The following is a 20,636-nucleotide window of genomic DNA, read 5'->3' on the forward strand; positions in this document are numbered from 1 at the left end:
TATTATATTAATTCGCGTGTGCATTGATATCAAAAGATACTAGCAGGATTACTAGAGAGGAATTTGTGAGTAACGAGACTCAGTCTATTTATAAATCGGAAGATGAGCATGCCAGGCTCAAATATAGCGTGACCAGGCATATGTATCGGTATTAGTAGCATATCTAATCAAAAATTGGATTTTCCGCACTTTTATTCAGTCTAGATATTTCCAACGCCCATTTTACGCGATTTATAACGTTTTACGTTCACCTGACGTCGAATAGAACTAGAGGTTGCGAAGTTACTTTTTTCAAGTATAACCTCAACGTTGCGCAGAGTAGAAAAAGCCACAGTTTGTGTGCATTCGAATGCTTTTTCTCATCGAAGTCAAATTATCATATTATGTGACCATCTGTTCCGTACGGGTGGCTTCTGCTATGCAGAAGTCTATTATATTGATTCAGTCTTTTTTGGTATTTTTCTAGCATCTCATATTTGTACATCAGTGCAGAACTTGGTATATCGTTGTTATTCTATTATATTACGATATATTGAAAAGTTTTGCAATCCATTAAACATTTTTCTGAAAAGGAAACAGTCGAAAACAAGGTTGAAGACGTTTCATATCTGACAGGCCACACACTGTCATATCTACGTTCTTGCCATTGAAATCTTTGTTACATTGTACGTATCAACACTCACTCTATCCTCTTTTTTATTTCAACAGTAACCATAGTAACGCGTCATCCTTCCGCTGCATATAACGAGGGCAACCTTGACCTGAAGCTGGACGTTGCTCAAATATTGATCTATTTATCCGTTCTCGTAAAACACACGATTGTGAAGAGACGAGCAAACATAGCTGGCGCTTTCCACCGTATTGTCCCAATCACCTCAGTCTAGAATACAGTTTACCATATATTCAGTCGAAAAGGGCTGCCTCTTATAGTGAAACCACTGAAGGGGTTCTTAGACCCCCGACCGGCTCTTGCTGATGATCCAGCGCCTGTCAGCCGCGTTTGCGCCGGTACCATATCACCTGAATGTATAGTAGTTTTGTTGCAGAAAAGCGGGGAGAGCGATAGTAATTCGAATGTATTCTCCCGCTCCTCCCTGGGAAACCGCCCAACTGAAATATTCCTGCTTCACAAACCTTTCTTCCCCTGGGCATTACAGGGTTCGCTGAAGAATTGAAGATGCATTTAAATGTAGTGGTGCAACGCAATGTGATATCATTGTGATGACCATGAGGAGCCGCTGTTGTTATTTTAATGATATTGAAGCCTGAATGACCACTAAGACGAGACGAAAGTGATCTTTCAAGGTGCATCAAGAAATGCCCGCTGAATTTTCTCAGCTTTTTTGGTTATGAACTAGGAATCAACGATTTAGTATTTCAGTTAGTAAAGAGCAAACAGGTGACCGACCTTTAGTATCACTGCATAATTCGACTTTACGTTGACTCAATAACTAAGATAAAGATGGCTTGTCAAGACGACAAGCATGTGTAAATGGAAACAAATCAATTAGAGGCTATGTAGACATAAATTGTTTTCTATCGTGTGAAGAAGCGTTGTTCCCTCATAACCGTTGTAGCCATATCATTAATGTAAATAAACTAGTTGAAAAAGTAGATAGTCCGCTAAGCGTCGTGCGCATGCAAGCACACGTTGCAAAGAAATACTAATAAATGGCGGACGCCTGGTTTTTTTTTATCTGCTTTCACATAATTGCCCTAGACGAGTTTATTTGGATCCATATTAAAATATAATATTAAACCCAAAAAAATGTATCATACTTTTATAAATACGATGTTCTGCGACGTTTCCTGGTCGGGCTATTTGAATAAAGCGATCGCTAATAACTGTTAAGACAATGTTCGCATGTACAAATATTTATTGCCACCTTTAGTAAGGAAAATCTACCATTCATCACAGGACATGCTTACTTAGCTGTTCGAGACATCCGTTACCGATTGATCATCAAAGTTAAAAAAAAATCGATTGTAGTTTGGCTAAGGTAAGTTGCGTTTAAATGTATATGGCATGTTGGCTGTATGGGATGAGCCGGATGCAAATAATTCAACGTCGGCCCAAGGTGTACTTTTTATTTCCTTGTCGATCTCACATTATGCCTATTGGGTATCAGTCATACTGGGTTAAGTCCATTCATTAACACAACAATATGTGTTTTGTCACTTTAAGCTTGTACGAAATGTTTATCGCCGCGGAGTGAGTGTCATGATTACGCTGATAGGAAGACTCACTCAGATTACGTTTTTTGTAGAGGCTCACAACGCGCAGCGATTCCTTCGAAACTGCTGCCTTCTTCCGGAACCCTATGTGTATATAACAGGACTACCGACGTCTACATTTTCACATAGAGTATGCAACCCATAGATCCGAGCACATTGGCGTACGCAGTCATGTTTGATACGGCTTAGAACGAAGGGAAAAACGTATGGGATAAAAAATGACTGAACGCCACGGGGAAGCACAAGGACACAAAGCTGAGTCTGGACCCATCGACCCGCTCCGAGTGAAAAAAACATAGGCAGATCTTGTCGTCGGCGCTGAAGAAGTCAAACGCCGTGTACATAGCGAACACGTTGAAGGGGCATTGAGAGAAAAATAAACGAGAGGACCTCTGACATACTTCAGATAACTCTCAAGGAAAAGGGTTGATAAACCTCAGCTTATCAACAGTTTATCTCAACGCTGTTTACTTGATGCCAGACAGAACTTGCATATGGTGAGCAGCATGGATATTGAGAACAACAGCGAAACGTATCATCAACGATTATAACATCCTTATTGACCGTTGTACTGCCGTAATAGTAGATAAATTTTCGTCATTTAGACATGACTCGCTATGTTATGTAAATTTTCTAACTTTAATTTGCCCTCGTACGATCATTATTTTCTAAATATGTATATATTTTCTTCGAAGATAGATTTCTTGTAAATGGCAATTTCCATCGGTTTTTTAATCCAGTTGCAATTAACTTTTGGTGACAGCGTGGAAACGTCCTGAAGTTTCATTTCACATCCTGTTACTAGGAGCACCAGGTCGCGGAAACAAGTTACTACTGCGAAAACTGGTAGGAAGTCTAGAAGAAAAACACTCGCTTGTATTTTAACGCTAGATGCATTATACGTGAACTACATGTAAAATAAATATATTTTTACTGAAATTGTATAGTGAACCAGAAAATAGAACTTTCATGATGTGGACCGATTTGCAGTATGTGCGATCATTGTCTCTTACCCTACGAATAGTTTCAACTCGACGATTCTGCTAAGCTACAAAATTGTGCCATTTTTCAATCAATAGAAGTTCAACGAAAGTATGCAGACCACTACGGAAAGTTACTGTTAAACTAATCCTTCCAATAATTTACATTAGTATTAACATGTCTTGTCTGGATTAACGCAATAACTTGCCATCACCCTCGTAGTTTTTTCACCGGTCGAGCATGTCGATTTTTATTCCGGTAAAGACAAAAAGAACCTGGCCAGATGCCAGAGTTTCCGAACGAATGTTTGCAGTACAAATGTTATTTTCAGTCACCAAAACTGTATATATACTGAAGATATAAAAAGCAGCAACGCTTCTTGTCAAACACTTATATATCCCGAATGATTTAAGACTTTTGGGCGGAGTTAGCTATAACCGTTAGCTGTGTGGTAAGCTCCGTTCGATATGTCGCTTCCCCTCACTAACATAGGTTTTCAGGGAAAAACATCAAGAGGAAAAAAAACGTTTCCGGTAACACAACAGTCCAGAGAGGGCAAGACAGCTGCATAATGGCGCTCATAATAGAGATATCGAATTTTTCATTCGACAGGAATCCAAGCGGCAAACCAGGAGCAAATACAGATGTACGAAGAGTGCCCTTTTGTTGCTATATCGAGATTCAACGTAGTTCAATAAGAACCCGTCGCATTCAACCATGCGTCGCGTCATATCTAGAGTTCGCTGCATATATATATGGCACTCTCGAGTGGCTTCTCATTGTCAAGCGCACCCTTCGATCGAAAACAATAATGGTGGGACAATGTCAGCACGTAACAAAAGAATAGTCTGGTTCGTTCGATATTTCAATCATTAGTACCTGCTTTATAACATTGTACTTTGCCAGTGTTTCATCCACTGTACATATATTGCGCCATTGTCGCTATTCAACATGCACAAAAAGATAGCTACGTCTAGAAAGCCAGCTTTTATGTTGCTCATTCACCGATGAGACTTCAGAAGACGGGGAACGCAAGAAAGCAGATATTCAGCGATAAGGCGTAGATTCTAAATAATCAGGTTAGGTATACCACATGTATGAGAGGAACAAACTGTTATATATAGGCTTTGATTTTCAATAGAGAGTTGTTTTTGTGAGAGGCATTAAAATTGAGGAGAAAAATGGTCGGAACAGATTTTTTATGGTCGTTATCACTTTGTCAAAATGAAGTTGGATAATTCTAATCAAAGTCAACTTTCTTCATTTATCGTTTATTCGCTATAATTCTCCCAGCGCGAAGATACACCGTTTCAAACAAAGGCAGGCGAATAGCCTCCGTATCGAATCATTACTTCATATGGCGTACTTCGTACTCCATGCTTCGAACGGCCTCGATTAGTTTTTAGTACTATTAGAATTACTTGGGCCATTCATTGCACGCATAAATCTAACCCCATACACGGGGTGACTTGATCGCGCGTAACCGAAACCATTAAACGCTTTTCATTTGTTACGGGGTGTACCAGACGAATATGTAGAACTATTTCTGTAAATCTCTCTAGCAGACGGCTGCTTCTAGAGCATTTACGACCAACTACACCTCCTATTGTCCTAGCACTCCGCTTTCCGCCTTATTTAGCATACTAATTCTTCACAAAGAGGCAGCTGAACGACATTGGATTTTGCTAGTTAAGCGGTGTATGGAAACAGGACGATTCTAATAAGAATGGAATTAATGAGAACCGCCAGAGATATGTTTCCTAACTAGACAGAAAGTTAGAGTTACAGCGAGTGTCAGGTACGTCCATTATGTAACTATATATCTGTTAAACATGAGTCTTTTTTTTCTAACGGTTAAGTAACAGTTAACCTATGCGGAGCGTTCTCGTGACGATTTTCACTGGGAAACTTTTGCATCAAAGGTGCAGACGATTGCTCGTAATATCATGCATCTGGAGTTGACTCTTCACAGTATTAACTATTGTATAAGTTTATTTTTCACCTAAATAATAAACTATTCAGGTATCACAAAATCTGCTGTTTAACTAAACACGCCAAGCGCTGCCGGATGCGGTTTGCAAGTAAACGATTATGCAAAGTAAATAATATATACCGAGCTAAGTGTACCTGTAATCTAAGCGCAATAGAGATTAGTTCATTATAAAAATACTAATGAGAGTGCATCTGTAAAAAACATAAGCGAGAGTCTCCTAACTAACATGTCTATAATAATATCTTGAATAACCTCGTCCGGTACTCTCCTTTGAGCCTAATGTTGAGGAAATGTGCCTTAGCGAATGCAATCGTTCACTAAGCTGTCCCTCTAACTGTGCAGTGGTAACGAGCCTGCCGACGAAAATCAAGGACACGTAAGGTATTCTCTCGTCGTTGTGCGTTGGGGAGCAGCAGTATAAAACTATTCTTATCGATAGTCCCACATGTAGAACTCAAAACACCAAAGCCGTCGTCTTGGCTCGTTATGACCAGGGCACTGTAAGCTGAAATTTACTTTGTTTTTAAAAAGAATCAAAATTATTTAGATGGTTGCATGATTAAGGTCCGAACTTCACATATCCCAAGTAACTGAACAGTCGCGGGTGACATACTTTAACGAACTTTTTTCTTAACTTGACATCTTTGCTAATGGACAATATTGCTGTGGCAGGCCACAAATACAGCTCACAGGTAAATGACGGGAGTATTGAATGAAATTTCAACTTTGAAATTAAGGATAATCTTAGCATTAACTTAAATTCGCGTGTTTGCCTCTTAATGATCTCTGCTTTCAGATGGGTTCTACACGTCCACTGTACAGATTCATAACTACTGCTAATTATTCATCACGTCTCCATATACCTATTTGTAAAGCATAAAGATATACGAGGTATGTTGGAGCTTCCATAAACGATCCAGCTCCTTTGATTTAATTTTCCTTCTATAGCTTCCTAGATTTCCTGGTTGGGTCTGCTTTTAGCCGTAAATTTTACTTTTTCCAGCGTTTTCGACTTAGCTCTCGACTGGTACTGTTTTCTACGACTCTGCCTATGCGGTGTGAGGTTGCAATTTCCTGCTTACGTTAGATTGTCTGGGCTGGATGTGGGCCGGCTCGACCAGGTGGCGCCACGGTCGTGTACGGGGAGAGGGCCCAATTGAGGAGAAGGAACAGCTCGGAAGCTGACGACCAACGTGCGGATCCTCGGCGTGAGCGAGTCCGGGCCTGAGTTCATGTCATGCGAGACGTACTGCGATCGCCACAGTCTGCGTCTTACGACGGCCTACGGGGGCCTAAACAACAATAACCATAACGGACACAAAGACCACCGATAGCTATCGTAGTACTTACTGATATTAGCGCAACATTTACAACGGCGTGAAAGCCAATTTCTCCGCTACTGCTCGGATACGGCGCATACATACAACGGGGTACTTGGCAGGAAGCGTTGATGTGACATCCTGCAAGTAGCTGCACAGTCTATTTCGGTTTGTTGTCCAACAAGCGTTATCATTTACTTGCTCCATAGTGCTTTTTCGTAGTGCTGATATATACAGCGATCGGTATATCAGCAAGCAACGCGTATATTACGACCGGCGTCCGGCCTGCTTTTTCTTGCAATCTGAGCAACGCAAAACCTCTTACCTGTGCGAAGGATAGGAGAGCTTCCTTAAACAACCTGCCGTAGTGAAACTCGTTCAGCTAACCCGCTGCTCTGTGCTAACGACCCGCCACGATTGTTTCGCCAACACCGGCAGCATCTGCCGTCAGTACTGCTAGAATTAGTAGCTGCTTTGTTGTTTATTAACCAGCCGTCATCGTTAATACCTCGCCGTGACGTCCGGGCGGCTACTTTCCAAGACTCGGCGCGCCACACGCTAGCGTCCAACGCGATCGCCACTTTCACGTGTGTCTCACCTTAAAAAGTTCGTAAGCGTGTCGACGCCTAGGGCATCAAGACACATGGTTGCCAAACCAACAACTACTGTGGTTAAATACAGCCACTAGCGGCAGCAGTGCTAGTAGCTGCAACGGACTTTAGCTAGGTGCTTCTTTCTATCATATACATATATATCCAGTGCAGCCGCCGACAGGCGCTCTCCGTTGAACCCCGCTGTGACAACGACACTCGGCGACGACACGAGTCATTCGGTGTTCGGTGTCTCGAGGCAGTTCTTTGGTGTCGAGTCGATACGGCCCGCTCAGCCGGCGTCGCTAAGGCTCGTCGTGCCGGCTGTCTTTCGTGTTCTATACTGAGGCGGTCATTTAGCCAGCAACATATTTAGCAGCGGTATCTGCTATGTAGTTTACGAGCACTGTTCTTGATTTGTGTCGTCGTATTTTGGCCGTGTCTTTTTTCGGCTACTAAGCCAACGGTTTTTAATGTGTACGGTCGACGGTGGCGGCAGTGGCGAGGTTAACCTGCGGCCTTGATCGTGGCTGAGTTTGCATACCGTTTGCGGTTGACGTCATTGTTAGTACCGTCAACTGATTTCATGAAACATCGTTCGGTCACATCCGGAGCGGCACATGATCCGAATCGACAGCTGTCCAATCACTAGGTTCTCTATGATGAAGAGCTGATTGGGTTACTGAATCAGCTCGATATGTGCTGGGTCTTCGACCCGCCTCAATGAGAGACGCGTAACAACATTGAGCTGTTGCAACGATCTGCAAGGCGCAACTCAAGGCTTGTGGCAAACCTTCTCAACAACCTAAGACAACGGGGAAGCTCGTTCTACATCGTCCGTTTGAAGTAATCCGTTCTTTTTTGACTTTTCGCGTTGCGTGTTTGTGTAGTAAATGTGTTCCTGTCTTTCTATGTGTTCTCGTTTGCGAGAACGGATCATCTGATCTCTAGCGTTATCGTTAAGGCGCGTACGTACTCTATTTGTATGCGTCCGCAGTCCAGTCGCAGCCGTATTCCAACAGTAAACGCAGAAGCGGCAAAAGCGAACCACCAGCCATTGGTTGATGGCGGCTTGTGGCATTGCGGTTCTCCAGGCAAGCGCGCTTGGTAAAACTAATATGGTATTGTGACCGCGGTGCAAGCAAAGGGAAACCGAGACAAAGAGATATCAAGAGAGAAAAACAACAGATGTGTGCGCAACATTCGAGAGCATTGACGCCATTTGCCGAAGCTGCAGGCGTTATGCTTTTATAGCCAGCAGACAGTGAACCACGGCGACGAATAGCGTCAGTTCATAAGGCTTTAACCAAAAGCAGAAGTAGAAAAATCACGAATCATCAGCGAGTCCCAAGAACGAATTCAACAGGGGATCAATATACAAGCGGGCACGCACGTAGCAAAAGTTCGTTATAAATTACTACCTATCATTTTATTACCTTGCTGGTTTCTCGTGCTTGTTAATAATACGACTTGTAATATCCTCATCTACGTGTCCGCAATTGAGCTTTGTTCGCCACTAGAATTTTTGCGTCCAAGTCTGTGACTAAGTTACTGAGCCGTATTGGTCACAGGGTTGGCAATAGGGTAAAGAGTCGTCGCAACAGAGCTCATATACTGCCGCCTACTGAGGGGTAATCGGGAGCCGAGTTAGAGCTCATCGCGTGCGCGAACCCCAATGATCCCGTCATCGGATGAGCGAATGGTTGCGGCTTGTTGCTCTGCAAAATATTCTTCTGCCGTGTTGTCGTAGATCCGATGCCGGTAATTACAGAAATCAGAAAAATAATAACAGCATCGAAAACCATAGTAGCACAGGGACAGTTTCGAAGGTCTCCAGCTTAGATGATGATAGACAGCATCCAAAGCTGTTTGCCCCACGACAACTGTAGGAACAGCTACAGCGACAACTACTATCTTTAGCAAAACTTCTACTGCCGTTTTTACCTATAGGGCCTTCGCACCAAAGTTTCTAGAGAATACTTGCCGCCAGTCGAATTCGAGGTGCAGGCAACAACCGAGAACAGCAAGAGTCAGGAAAGCGATAGGAGGGTGAAAGGAAAAGTCGGAAAGTTCAACGAATAACAGGAAACAGCTTGTTCGTTTGACCCGTCGACGTGATCGGGATCGTCTGGAGAAGAGAAACGCGCAGACGAAAAATCTGTTTGCTTTTTGAACGACAAGCAACAGCAGTGACCAACACGCATTTCTGGAAAAAGTCCACGCTGTGTAATGATGTACCAGATCCTGCAGAGCAGAGCTCGTTGTGTTATATACGGTAAAAAGTTATAGAGGGTGAAGGTGGTCGCAACCGTGGACCTAGCAGGAATAGCATTTCTAAGCAGACTTGTGGCAACTCAAGCGGGTCATCCTGTATTTCTTTAAGCCACCGCAAAGCAAACACGAGATGTGGGGTTGACGCAAAATCCCCTAAAAAAATCGAGACAAACAATGCGTGCATGTGCAATGCTTATCATTGGGCATTGAAAACAACGTAATTTTCGTATTTCGTGGCTTTCCGCAATATAGTGGCGGAATTGTCGTAGTAAAATTATGATAATGATAGTGTTAACTGAGAAATTATCGGAAAAGATAAAGAAGTAAAAAGAACGAAAAAACTGCGAAAAGAATACTCAAGCTTTTCAAAAATTTTAGTGAATTCTTTTTGCGCTGATAGAAGCAGCTTGTTGCTAGCAAAAGGATGGTGGGATGGTTTCGAGGAAAGTGTGCTTAGTAATTGTGGTCAAAGGACGACAGAGAAAAAGTGTCTTTTCCATCAACACAAAAGAAAAGTACCTCATCGACGAATAAAAAAATCAGTGTAATAGTGAGCGATATTGTGCGGTGGCGATACGTCTACAAAAAAAAAAGGAAACGAAAGGAAAGGAAAGGAAAATCAAGTTAGTTTGTTCCTGTTAGTGAAGTGTATTCGTGATCAGAAAGGAGAGTCAATAATAGTGGTGAAAGTGGAGTGTGAATGTTAGTGTGATTATGTTATGAGGCCATAACGATCGGTGGCCTGTCGACGGAAAGCCGGACTCGCTCGGACCTTCAGATCAGGGCAGTGGCAGGATGCATTTGCCCAGTCCCTGTAGGACTACCGCGTTCTGGATCGTCGTGAGCCTGCCGCTATGCACGGCCGTCTTCCGCGACCACAGACAAAGCAAGTATCGTAAGTACAGCCAAACAAAAAATGAGTAAAGGCGAAACTAAACAGACCTGCATAACTGCAAAGCGCCATAATAAAGCGTGCTCAGTTGTGGCGTGACAATGGAAGGTCATGGTTATAATATAGTCAAATAGGAGAAAAATTCGACCCCCGACGTTCCAGGTATGAAAAGCGCTGTTCGTTATGTCTCAACAATAAATACCTCCGTTGATTAAAATGGGAAACGCTATTTCACGTGAGGGTTGAAACTGCGGGGATTATGCATTATATTGAGGGACGTACGCGGTCAATTTGCGACGTTTGTGTCTGTCACCGCATCCGACCTTATTGTCTAAAAGCTCGTTTTTCGCTCCATTCTGGTCTAATTCGCGTTTTTATATAACTTCACTTTTGCTTAAATAATATACAGTAGTTACAAGCATGTGCTACCCACAATTGACTACCACCATATATCGTGCTTACAATGAGAACAGCGCCCCCATGCTGTTCCAGTCGTGGTTCCTGTTTCGTCCTGCTGGATTCTGTTCATTTGGGTGGCCGATAATGTATTTCTGTTTTTTGTGTCCGCAACGAATAAATAACGGCTATGGGCTACCGTCTATGGACGACGCAACACACTTGCAAGCAAATAATCGCCCAAGTATCAATGTTATCTTCATCGCTACATAACTAGCGAATGATTTCGTTGTATGCTAACAAGTAACAACAGGTGTCGCGAGGTCTCCAAATCCTATAACTATTTCTCCTAGAACAGTTTCGCCGTTGGCGTGTGCACTGCGCCTAACCTTATCGGTACTATAATTCTCTCTGTATCACTACTTGTTGAGGCTGAGACTCCTGTAACTGTTGGCATTGCTGTTGTGAGCGCAAACGTGATATGACGTGAAACACACAGACATACGTGAATTCTCTATTTGTAAAAGGCTAGAGAAAACAGGTGACGGCTGGTTATGGCTACTGCTTGCTTAGATACTTGCTTAAACTGAAATGAAGGGGCTGAAGGGAGAACACTGATAGCGTAGGAATCAATGGCAAGCCGCTGACAATTTTAGAGCATAGCCGTCGTCCTCGTCGCGTCTACGGCCGCGTACATTTAGCAGCATTTGACTAACGTAGCCACTTGTTTCTATGGCAGCTAGAACAGACCGTTCTAAAGGCTCAAAAGCGGCAGATGAAAAACTAGATCAAGCGAACAGTAAAATCCTACTTCGTTCGTATTAAATGATGCTGCTAAATGTTGTCAGTCGTCTCACTCTGATTTGCCTAAACCGTGTGAAAAGTAAACCAGCCGCTTGATCATAGCTAGCACGGTGTGTAGAAAGAAGGTCTGGGACGGATACACCATTCTATTTCGTTTCAACTCCTTAGAAGTGTTTAGCCGACTCTGATCGAAGGTAGCCGAATCAGTTCCAACATGCGAAAACGACGTATATTATTGAAAAATCATATTGTATATTCAGCAAGTAGTTGCTTTGTTAGACTGGCGCAGTGGTTTCCCGTAGCCCCTTCTGATTCCCATCTGCCGATCAGGTTTCCACGTATCACCATGGACCGCCATACAAACTCACTATAAGGGAGTTTTTCGACATCAGATCATACCACGATGTTGGCTATGGCGATACAGAAACTTACTGGCTTTGCCCACTATAGGTGAGCGTACAGGTCGATGGCCGTTGCGATGGGGCCTACTAGTTCTCTGCTATAGACTCGCAGGCCTTTTTGAGCTCTCTGCTGCTGACTAGGGTCGCATTACCTTCCGCTTGCTCTGGCTAGAACCGACCAAGCCGATAGTATTGAAAAGTAACGTTGTCGGCAATGAAAATGGAAGACAATATTAGATGCATTTGCCGACAACCAGCGACCGCAACGGAGCCGGTAGCCGGCCGGCAGTACGGTAGCAGCCGAGCTAAGAAGGCGACGAAATAAAGGAGAAACTATTAGTGAAGAATTGCATTGATGACCACGGCGACGACAACATCAAATAAACTCGTCGTGTCAGCGTGTTACAGCAGCGCGGCGTCTTGAACGAAGGAAAGATCGAACTGAAACCGACATGCAACAACGATGAGGGGACGGAAGACGCTGGCGCTAGTGGCAAATACGTCGAACTATAGACCTTAAATGTGGGTAGCTCGAAAGCGGCTGAACTTGAGACGTTAGTGGAAAGAACCTCTCTATCGTTTTAAAGCTATTTGAGATAGAAAAAAAAAAAGACGAAGTGGTCTTCAATGATAAAAGGAAGGAGAGGCAGGCGAATGAAGAATAGAGCAATATAGGTCATAGACGGAAGTAGACCTAAAGATAAGGAAGGTTGTCGATAAACGAAATTTGTTTTTGAAATTTAGATGTATACGTGTCTATAAGTAGGAGAACATAGCTCACGCAGGTGACGTATCATCAATTATGCGTTATATCGATGTTGGCGACAGTGCTACAGAGAAAAAAAAAGAAATCGCTGGCAGTTCCGAGGCGTGTGCAGATCCTGTAACCTAGAAAAATACGGGAGTGAGGTAGTAATGTTTAATAATTATTTGCACGGGCAATGAACTATTTTGTCGGGTAGGGTAGCGATGTAAGTAAGTTAATTTTCTAGGCACATGACTGATTCGCAAGGTGCTCGAGGCGGGTCCTTAAGATTTTCTGAGTGAACTATAGTGGATTGCTCGCACAGCGTTAATGATTGCTGCCATAGTTAAGCTGCAGAATTTTTGAATTGACCAACCGGACTTCTGTTAAGCTTAACATTATGATGCAAAACATTAGCGCGTCGTAAAAAAACTCAGAGTGATTTAATGTATGTAGCTCGGAGTAATCAGATAACAACCCTAAGTTAGTCTTTCCTGCTCTAGCTTCGGTAGAAGCAAAAGTCTGCGCAATAAAGTTTTCCCTAAAAAATCATCATGCTTTGTGATTTACTTATGATAATTTTACAAAAAAAAAACTAAACTTATACCAATGGGCTATAAACGATGGGTTATCTCCCTAGCATGGCAAGAGCCATTTGCAGCCGTAATTGGCATGGTATTTATACCGATTAAACTTAGCTGCATGGTGAGCGGATATTAATAACTCAAGCTTAACTTGAAAAACTATTACATTTATCTCGGCTAGCGATCGAACCCAAAAAATCGCCCGACTAGTTCTACTGAAACTCCCGCCTACCCAGCCAGTGCAGCCGTCAAATATTTACAAGACCGTTACTTTCTGATACGAAAATTCGCTGGCGAACCCAGTAATAATCACATACAACAACTTTACGAGGATGCATCATGTTCCAATCAGAAAAATTGGATCAACGTATTGTACGCATGAACTCTCATTGTGGTACGCATTTGTTGACTTTCTTAGTTACAGCCCCTTGCTCGTGTATTCTTGCCGCTTGCGTCGTTTTTATCCAACTTATCCCTAACTCAGTGTATACACTTTTGTAGCCGATGTTTATAACGCGTTGGCTGCCATCGAAGCAACGGTATTGTACACGCAACAGAAACTGCACGTAACTAACATAGAATCGAGAAGAATTTGTAGCAGCAGCGGCACAATAACCACTGATGTTCTTTTACTCTTTTTTTTTGTTGTTCGTAAACGGACGTGAAATCGCGCCAGAAAATTTTGACAAAAAAAGGATCTTTGTTTGGGCTTTCCTTTCTTGCCCCGGTGCTTTCGTTCCCGGTGTGAATGTGTGGAGTACGAAGACTGCGCTGTGTAATGTCGCCAAGTATATACAGGTACTGGAAAAATTAAGTGCTTTGAAAGGCTCAGATCCCCTGTTCTCTTTTTCGCTTTCTCTTCATTTTTGACGGGAGTGGTGGTAGTGATGTACATTTGAATTTTTTTTGTCATTTTGGGATTGGTAGCGTTGGTCTCGCACACCCGCTGGCTATCGAAACCGCTGCAGTTACGTCCGAACTAGCAAGCACTTCTTATTCTGAAGCGAACCTGCCGTATCGGAACGCGCTGTGCTGCTCCCGTTCCTTGAGAAGATTTCTGAAAGCGACTTCTCTCTACCTACTCGCAACGGCGCCTGTCAACTGCCCGTTTCTCCTGTCCTGACTCATATAATTCTAACCCCTGGCTCGGCTTCATTTTGAAAAGCTCTAACGACCAAAAACAGCCGGGGCACTCTACGAGCCAAATAGAACCTAACTGAGCTTCGCTCATCTCAAGACATCAATAAACATACACATGGACACGGGTTTACACAATCTGTGACCGCAATCGCTAGTTGGAGTCAGTTTTCATGAAGGCAAAGAAAACATTGCCCTATAATCTTGGCGCCTTATCCCTATAGATGTACAGCAGGGCTTGTAGATACCACTTTGTTGCTAGCGACAGCCCGAACGGGTAGAAGTCATAGTAATGTTACGAGGACAAGACGGAGTTCTACTTCAGATTTCACAGAATCAACAACAGCAAAAACGAGAGTCGCAACTGCATCAGTGGAAGCAACATCGCAGCCATAGGAAGCTCTATTGGGCAATTTCGTAATCGTGCTTGTTTCCTGTCTGTACCCGCTATACCGCTTCTGGGTTGGTTGCTAGACTGGTCGTCTTGACAAACAAGCTTCACGTAGCAATAGTAACAGCACTAGCAGTAGCAACCAATTGCCTTTAAGGCTTACAAATGAAGTAAGCTACATCCGAGCAAGCGGCCGCACGTTATCAAGACAGACCAATAACGATCGTTTCTATACGAGAAAATCAACGTGCCTACGTACAAGCCCCCTCAACACCTATCTCGCAAAGTCCCAGGGTAGAGCCCAATCGCGCTGCTGCTGGTAACAGGACTAGTTGAGTAGCTAGTTATACTCTAGCTATTGCGCCCTTAGTACAGCCCACCGTGTGGGCCTGTATGAGTTTACTATATAAGCTGTCAAAAAGGGCTGCCGAGCTGGCTACGTAGAAAACAACTGGAACGTGCGGGCGGGTATGCTGTCATTCGATCCGCTATACCACACAAAATAGATTCCTATCCATATATATATATATATATATATATGTGTGTCTAGAAACTTAGCCTAAAGCATTGTTGACAACGCTTTACGATGCTTTGCGAAGTGCGGAACCTTTTGGGGGTCGGAGTTTTAGGATCTCACGAGCTGGGCATGATCGGTGTGCGGTGAACCCTCGGGGCGGCAGCAGCAGCAGCAACCTCTGAGTAAAGATAAGGGCTCGAATATAGGAAAAGTTAATTGTTTTGTGCCTTTGTCAACTTTTTATACAACGGCACACCGTGGCCCTCACCAAATGAACGTCATAAGTTCTATTTTCTTCTCCAACATACTGCTCCAATGCTAATATATTTCAAGGTAAGTTATATATGCACAGGGTAACATTACATACACAAATATCTGAACGTGTGAATCGTGCAATAAAACTTCGTTCAGGCGTTTAGCAACACCGGGGAGTAATTTCGGTAACATTTGACCTGAATTATTTATATAAATTCGCAATATTGCAAGAGGAATATGCACTTCTAATAATGATTTTCTGGCCGTTTGAAATATGGGAACTAAGAACTGCATGTTCCAGTTTGTTTCCCGGTTTTACTTTCGGATAATCAACATTACCTGTAGAGATTTAGTAGGAACTCTGGACAGACAAAAAAGGCATTGAATGATCATATGCACGACAACCTTGGACTACACAAGTTCAAACTCTGTCGTATGACAATAAAATTCCAAATAAAAGGTAGAAATTTTAACACTTCTTTATGAATACATCGTTTCCATAAATACCCTCTTTATTAGCTTTTTTAGGAAGTTAGCAGCATTTTGGATGAACCAAAAAAAAGCAAATTAATTTCAAACGAATTATACCCGAAAACGATCAACTCGACAGGAACGCCAGATTTATTTGAAAAAAAAAAAACAAAAAGAAGATATTTCACTGTATAGTACTTTAATAAGCACTTAATTTACCATGCCCATAGTTAGCTTGTTGTATTTACCAACCTATTTTGCGCTGTTGGCGGTAATAATTTCAGGCGCGCTTTTCAAACGCGTCATTCGTATATGCCACTGTCGAAAAACAACACTCACTGATTATAAATGCGCAGCCATTGATAGACTACAAATGGCCTCAACATATGATATCAGGCAAGATAGAGTGAGCAATCAACACGTACTGTTGTCAAACGAACTAATCAAGTTCGACCAGTCTATTTGAGATGGTAAGGATCAATGTAATCTCGTTACACATACCACCACCAGCCAAACATCACTGCTATCAAAAAATTGCTATTATTATTTTATTTGTGCATTTTTCGATTTGACGCTTAAATAGAAAAGGCGTTGCTCGACCTACTTTTTTCTAAGTAAATATGTGGCTAGAGCCTCCGCATCTACAATTGTTGCGCCGGCGACGAGCTATATCCAAAACGATGAGGCGACATAATTCGTCTTTTTTTTTTTTTTTGTAACGGGCAAACCGTAAAGCTGATAAATAAATAAATTGAAAAAAAAAAACGTGTATTATGATAAAGTATAATAATAGAGGCGTGAGCTTTTAACTGTATCTTTCAATTTCGAAATACAATTGCAGTTGTGAGACATATATAAGAAGAAGTCTACTACTGATGCTCTACCTTGCCTGCATAATTCTAGTTTTTTGCATTTATTATAGATCACGCATTCTGTACTACCTGATTTTGAACAACTTGCATATTGCCCCCATCGGTTTTAATGTTTAAATGAGTGTAAAATATCGTGTTCTGGAGTACTCACATATTAACTTCATCTTACATTAACCCAAACTACCGGTTTTGATATAAGATTTGGAGTCAGTGAAAAATCATTTGTTCGTTGTTTAATTGACGTCCGTCGCGGCTCCTCCATCTCACGCTCTTCCAAAAAAGGCCACTGTATACCACAATTTAACTAAGAAGAATACATGCTGGAAGAGGCAGATATTGAGCATCCAACAGCGAAAAAACCCGAATCATAAGCGAACTGTTCGCAGTTATCTTCTAATGGCTGTACAGAGTTAGCTTCCCAGCGATTAAGCGCTGAAGACGCCGCTTGATTTCTGCACGGCGGCAAACCGACCTCATGAGCTGGGCGTAAGGTCACCTTACGGCTTTGGACTGCCAATGATACATAAAACCATAACGAGTCAAATGAGAAATCGAAGAATAAAGCACGAAGCAAGAAAACAAGTGGTAACCGGCAAAACGAGAAGTGCATTAGTTTTAGTGAAAGTCATTGAAAAGAAATATAGCAGCAGGAAAATAGAGTTGCAGGAAGTAGATGAACAGGCTCGATCAATGTTCCCAAATGGTTCCACATAGGCCGAAGTGGTGGTTGAAGGTGATAGTAACGCTTTAATATAATAGTATTATATAAAAAATGAATCCATGAGCAGTGCGGTGGTACGGAAAGCAAACCGATCGAGTAGCCGTCGAAGCGAAATAACCTGCGCCTACGTCATTGTCTACATTCTTTTGCTTCGTTTCATTTTACCCCATTCGCTCGTTCTGTTTCTTCAACAAACTGTGTCCTATTAAATGGAACTGGCCAACTGCCACTGGCCAGTTCCTAGCTATTTGAGCTCCTCTTATTTCGCAAGGCTGTCCCTTCGTAGTCAATCGTACGAGAGCAAACGCAGGATAGATATGATCAACTCGATTCGATATGATGTTATCTTTCATGATTCAGTCGATTTCCACAGTCCCGTAGACCATTTTCTAGGACTGTGGACCGTTTCACCGGCTGTTTCCCGCCAGTTTTTTCTGCTCGATCACCGCAACTACCTCCAACGCCGGCGTCACCGCAGAGAACGGAATCGTTCCGTTTTGGTCCCGTTACGCCATCCACATCCCATGTTCATGAGAAGAAAAAGGAAGACAGCTAAGAATGTAGCTAGTGCCCCATCCAAGAGGAACGCGGCACTAAACAAGTGGCATATGGGTTCTATAGGCGACCTACGAGTAAGCCGATGCTGATGCTAGCAGCATATGGAAAACGACAATGGAAGAATAAAATGAGTGTACCCAATACACCGAAGATATGGACGATGCCTCGGAGGAGTGCAACGAAAGAGAAACAGCACGTTGCGGTATTGAAAGGGCAGACAAAGGCAAAAGAATATGGAGATTAGTGGAAAGCAAAACGCGCAAATGTAATCCAAATAAAGGATCACTCGTTTTGTTAGTGCAATTTCTTAATCAACGAAAGCAGAGATATAATGATGAGCATATTCGTGGCCAATTGTATACGATTTTATTCCGTTTTGAGAAAGTGGACGTTGAAATAGAGATAAAGGTCCGACTGATAGTATAATATATCATTAAAGCCAGAACTCTAATGATGGGTAAGACGGTAGTTGAATGCAGCGTCCGACGTTCACAAACGGGCAGAAATAATGATGCATCCTTCAAGTTTCAATAGTTGGCTTGGAGATTTACAAAAGACAATGAACCCAAGGGTCCATTTCTTGTTAAATTAATGACGATTGTTTCGTCTTATAGCCTACCACACAACTAAAGCATATCTGGCAATCTTACTTAAGGAAAACAGAATATCTGGCAAAAAGAACAGCAAAAAGGAATATTGAAAATAAAAAAAAATATTTTGGAGAACAACTTAAAAACCCCGTAGAAGTACTGAAATATAAAACGTAGATAAAGCGCGTAAGTGCTACAATTATCTATAATAATACCTTATTACTTTGTAGGATATTCCAGGCTATTGTTGGGCTTGAGAAGTAGGATCTACTCTTCTTCTTCTTCTTATTATTATTATTATTAGAACTACAATTCTATGACTTTTTCATTTTGTATTCATATTTTTCTCCTGTTACATACGGCTGGTGTATATCGAAGGAATAGGCGTCGATGAACAGTGGCACATAATACGCCTGTGAAAAGAAACCCTTAACTCTTTTTTTCGCGCAATTATTGTAGAGCAATGGTTACTTTTACTACTGACATACAATAGGTATGACCCCTATTTTCTTCAGTGCTCACGTCTAAGCCAAAGGTCTTTATAAATGAGGTAGCTATGCTATGACGCATTTTACAAACGTTTCCATCGACCTAGTCACCCCAAATGTATGAGACCCACATCGTATACACCGTTTTCATGTAGCTTGCCATCACCGTGCTGTTAGATTATTTCTAGTATAATCGTGGCTGTGGAAAGCTATATCATAAATGCATATCATCATCGAATCAGAGAGTCCTTGTCTGCCTAGGGTACTTCTTTCATTTTCAACTCTCTTTGGTTTGCTTCAAGCCACTATTATAGGCGACTTGATTTGCCCCCTATTAATTGCGTTTCTCAGCAATTTGGTACAGAAAGAGTTTTTAAAACGGAACCGGTTTTTCTAAGGTGCAAGATGACTATATACTCCTTTAGGTGGTAATATAGCACTACACTATCTTCTCTGCTTGTTTCTCTCTGTGGATGCTCTGTTGCGGCGTTGTAGAAGATTCGTAAAAAGGTGGCCACTCAAGAAGACGACAACGAACCCAGCTTGATCTTCCTAGCTTGCCGGTTTTCCTGCGCCAGCATAAGCCTTGTTAGGGACGGTTCGTTGGGAGGCAATAATAAGAATAGGCAATAGGGACATTATTTTGTGGGAAATTCATGAGGTAACGAACCATCCATCACCTTACACTCGCTACTCAGCAAAACGACAGAACCCACGAAGCGATAAACGTGGTGCACCTAACCACCCAATACCATTATCGCAGCTTGACTATGCGGCCAGCGATCACCGTTCGGCAGAGGCCTCAATCGACCTTACGCCACAGCACCAATAGTGTAGCAGGAGTAGTCGTCATAACCGCAGTAACAGCTAACATGGCGATAATTGTAATATGCTCAGTACGCGTGTTTGATTGCGTTGGGGTCACTCAGAAGTAGTTCCTTAAACATAAGCCTTCCAAACCTCTGCATAACGTGAGTGCTCTTCTCACCACGCGAACACAATCTCTATACATACCCCTTTCTTTTCAACTATGTCGCCTTATTTCTCCAACCTGTTCCTCGTCTGTTACTGGTTGCTACGCTGAATATGGCCATGAGTTACGGCAAGGGCTAATATGGACGACGGATGCCGTACGCAACGCTACAAGCTACTCTTTCCCAGCCCAACCATCAGTGCCATTACCGCTACGGTTACCTTCATCGCGGTGGCATTTCACGCACAGTGAGTGCTAACAGAGCACAGCAAACCACACCCCAAACAATAAGGGCTGAAACAACTGGCTGGAGCTGGATGGCTAATACTATCAAATGCTATCTTTTGCCAGGTTAAGTTATATTTATCCAGAGGCTACTATGATAACGCTACAGCGGGGACAAAGGTACCGTTACGGGCGGCTCCAGTATATGATAACTCTACTTATGA

At 42.5% G+C, this 20,636-nt stretch overlaps 1 protein-coding gene and 1 long non-coding RNA gene across 2 annotated transcripts in view; one reads left to right on the forward strand and one right to left on the reverse strand.

Annotated features, from left to right (window-relative positions):
* Positions 1 to 6,431, reverse strand: part of LOC111254223 (uncharacterized) — a 26,886-nt gene extending 20,455 nt beyond the window's left edge. Inside the window, exon 1 of the long non-coding RNA XR_015318076.1 lies at positions 6,292 to 6,431. This is a non-coding gene — a long non-coding RNA (uncharacterized LOC111254223). The remainder of the gene's footprint in view (positions 1 to 6,291) is intronic.
* Positions 6,432 to 7,280: 849 nt separating this feature from the next.
* Positions 7,281 to 20,636, forward strand: part of LOC111254967 (A disintegrin and metalloproteinase with thrombospondin motifs 6-like) — a 236,974-nt gene continuing 223,618 nt past the window's right edge. Inside the window, exon 1 of the mRNA XM_086976289.1 lies at positions 7,281 to 10,278. Within this exon, the coding sequence (XP_086832415.1) occupies positions 10,188 to 10,278 (91 nt within the window). The 5' untranslated portion in view covers positions 7,281 to 10,187. The remainder of the gene's footprint in view (positions 10,279 to 20,636) is intronic.

The sequence above is a fragment of the Varroa destructor genome, unplaced genomic scaffold (assembly GCF_002443255.2).
Source record: "Varroa destructor unplaced genomic scaffold, Vdes_3.0 BEIS01000007.1, whole genome shotgun sequence".
Taxonomy (NCBI): Eukaryota; Metazoa; Arthropoda; class Arachnida; order Mesostigmata; family Varroidae; genus Varroa; species Varroa destructor.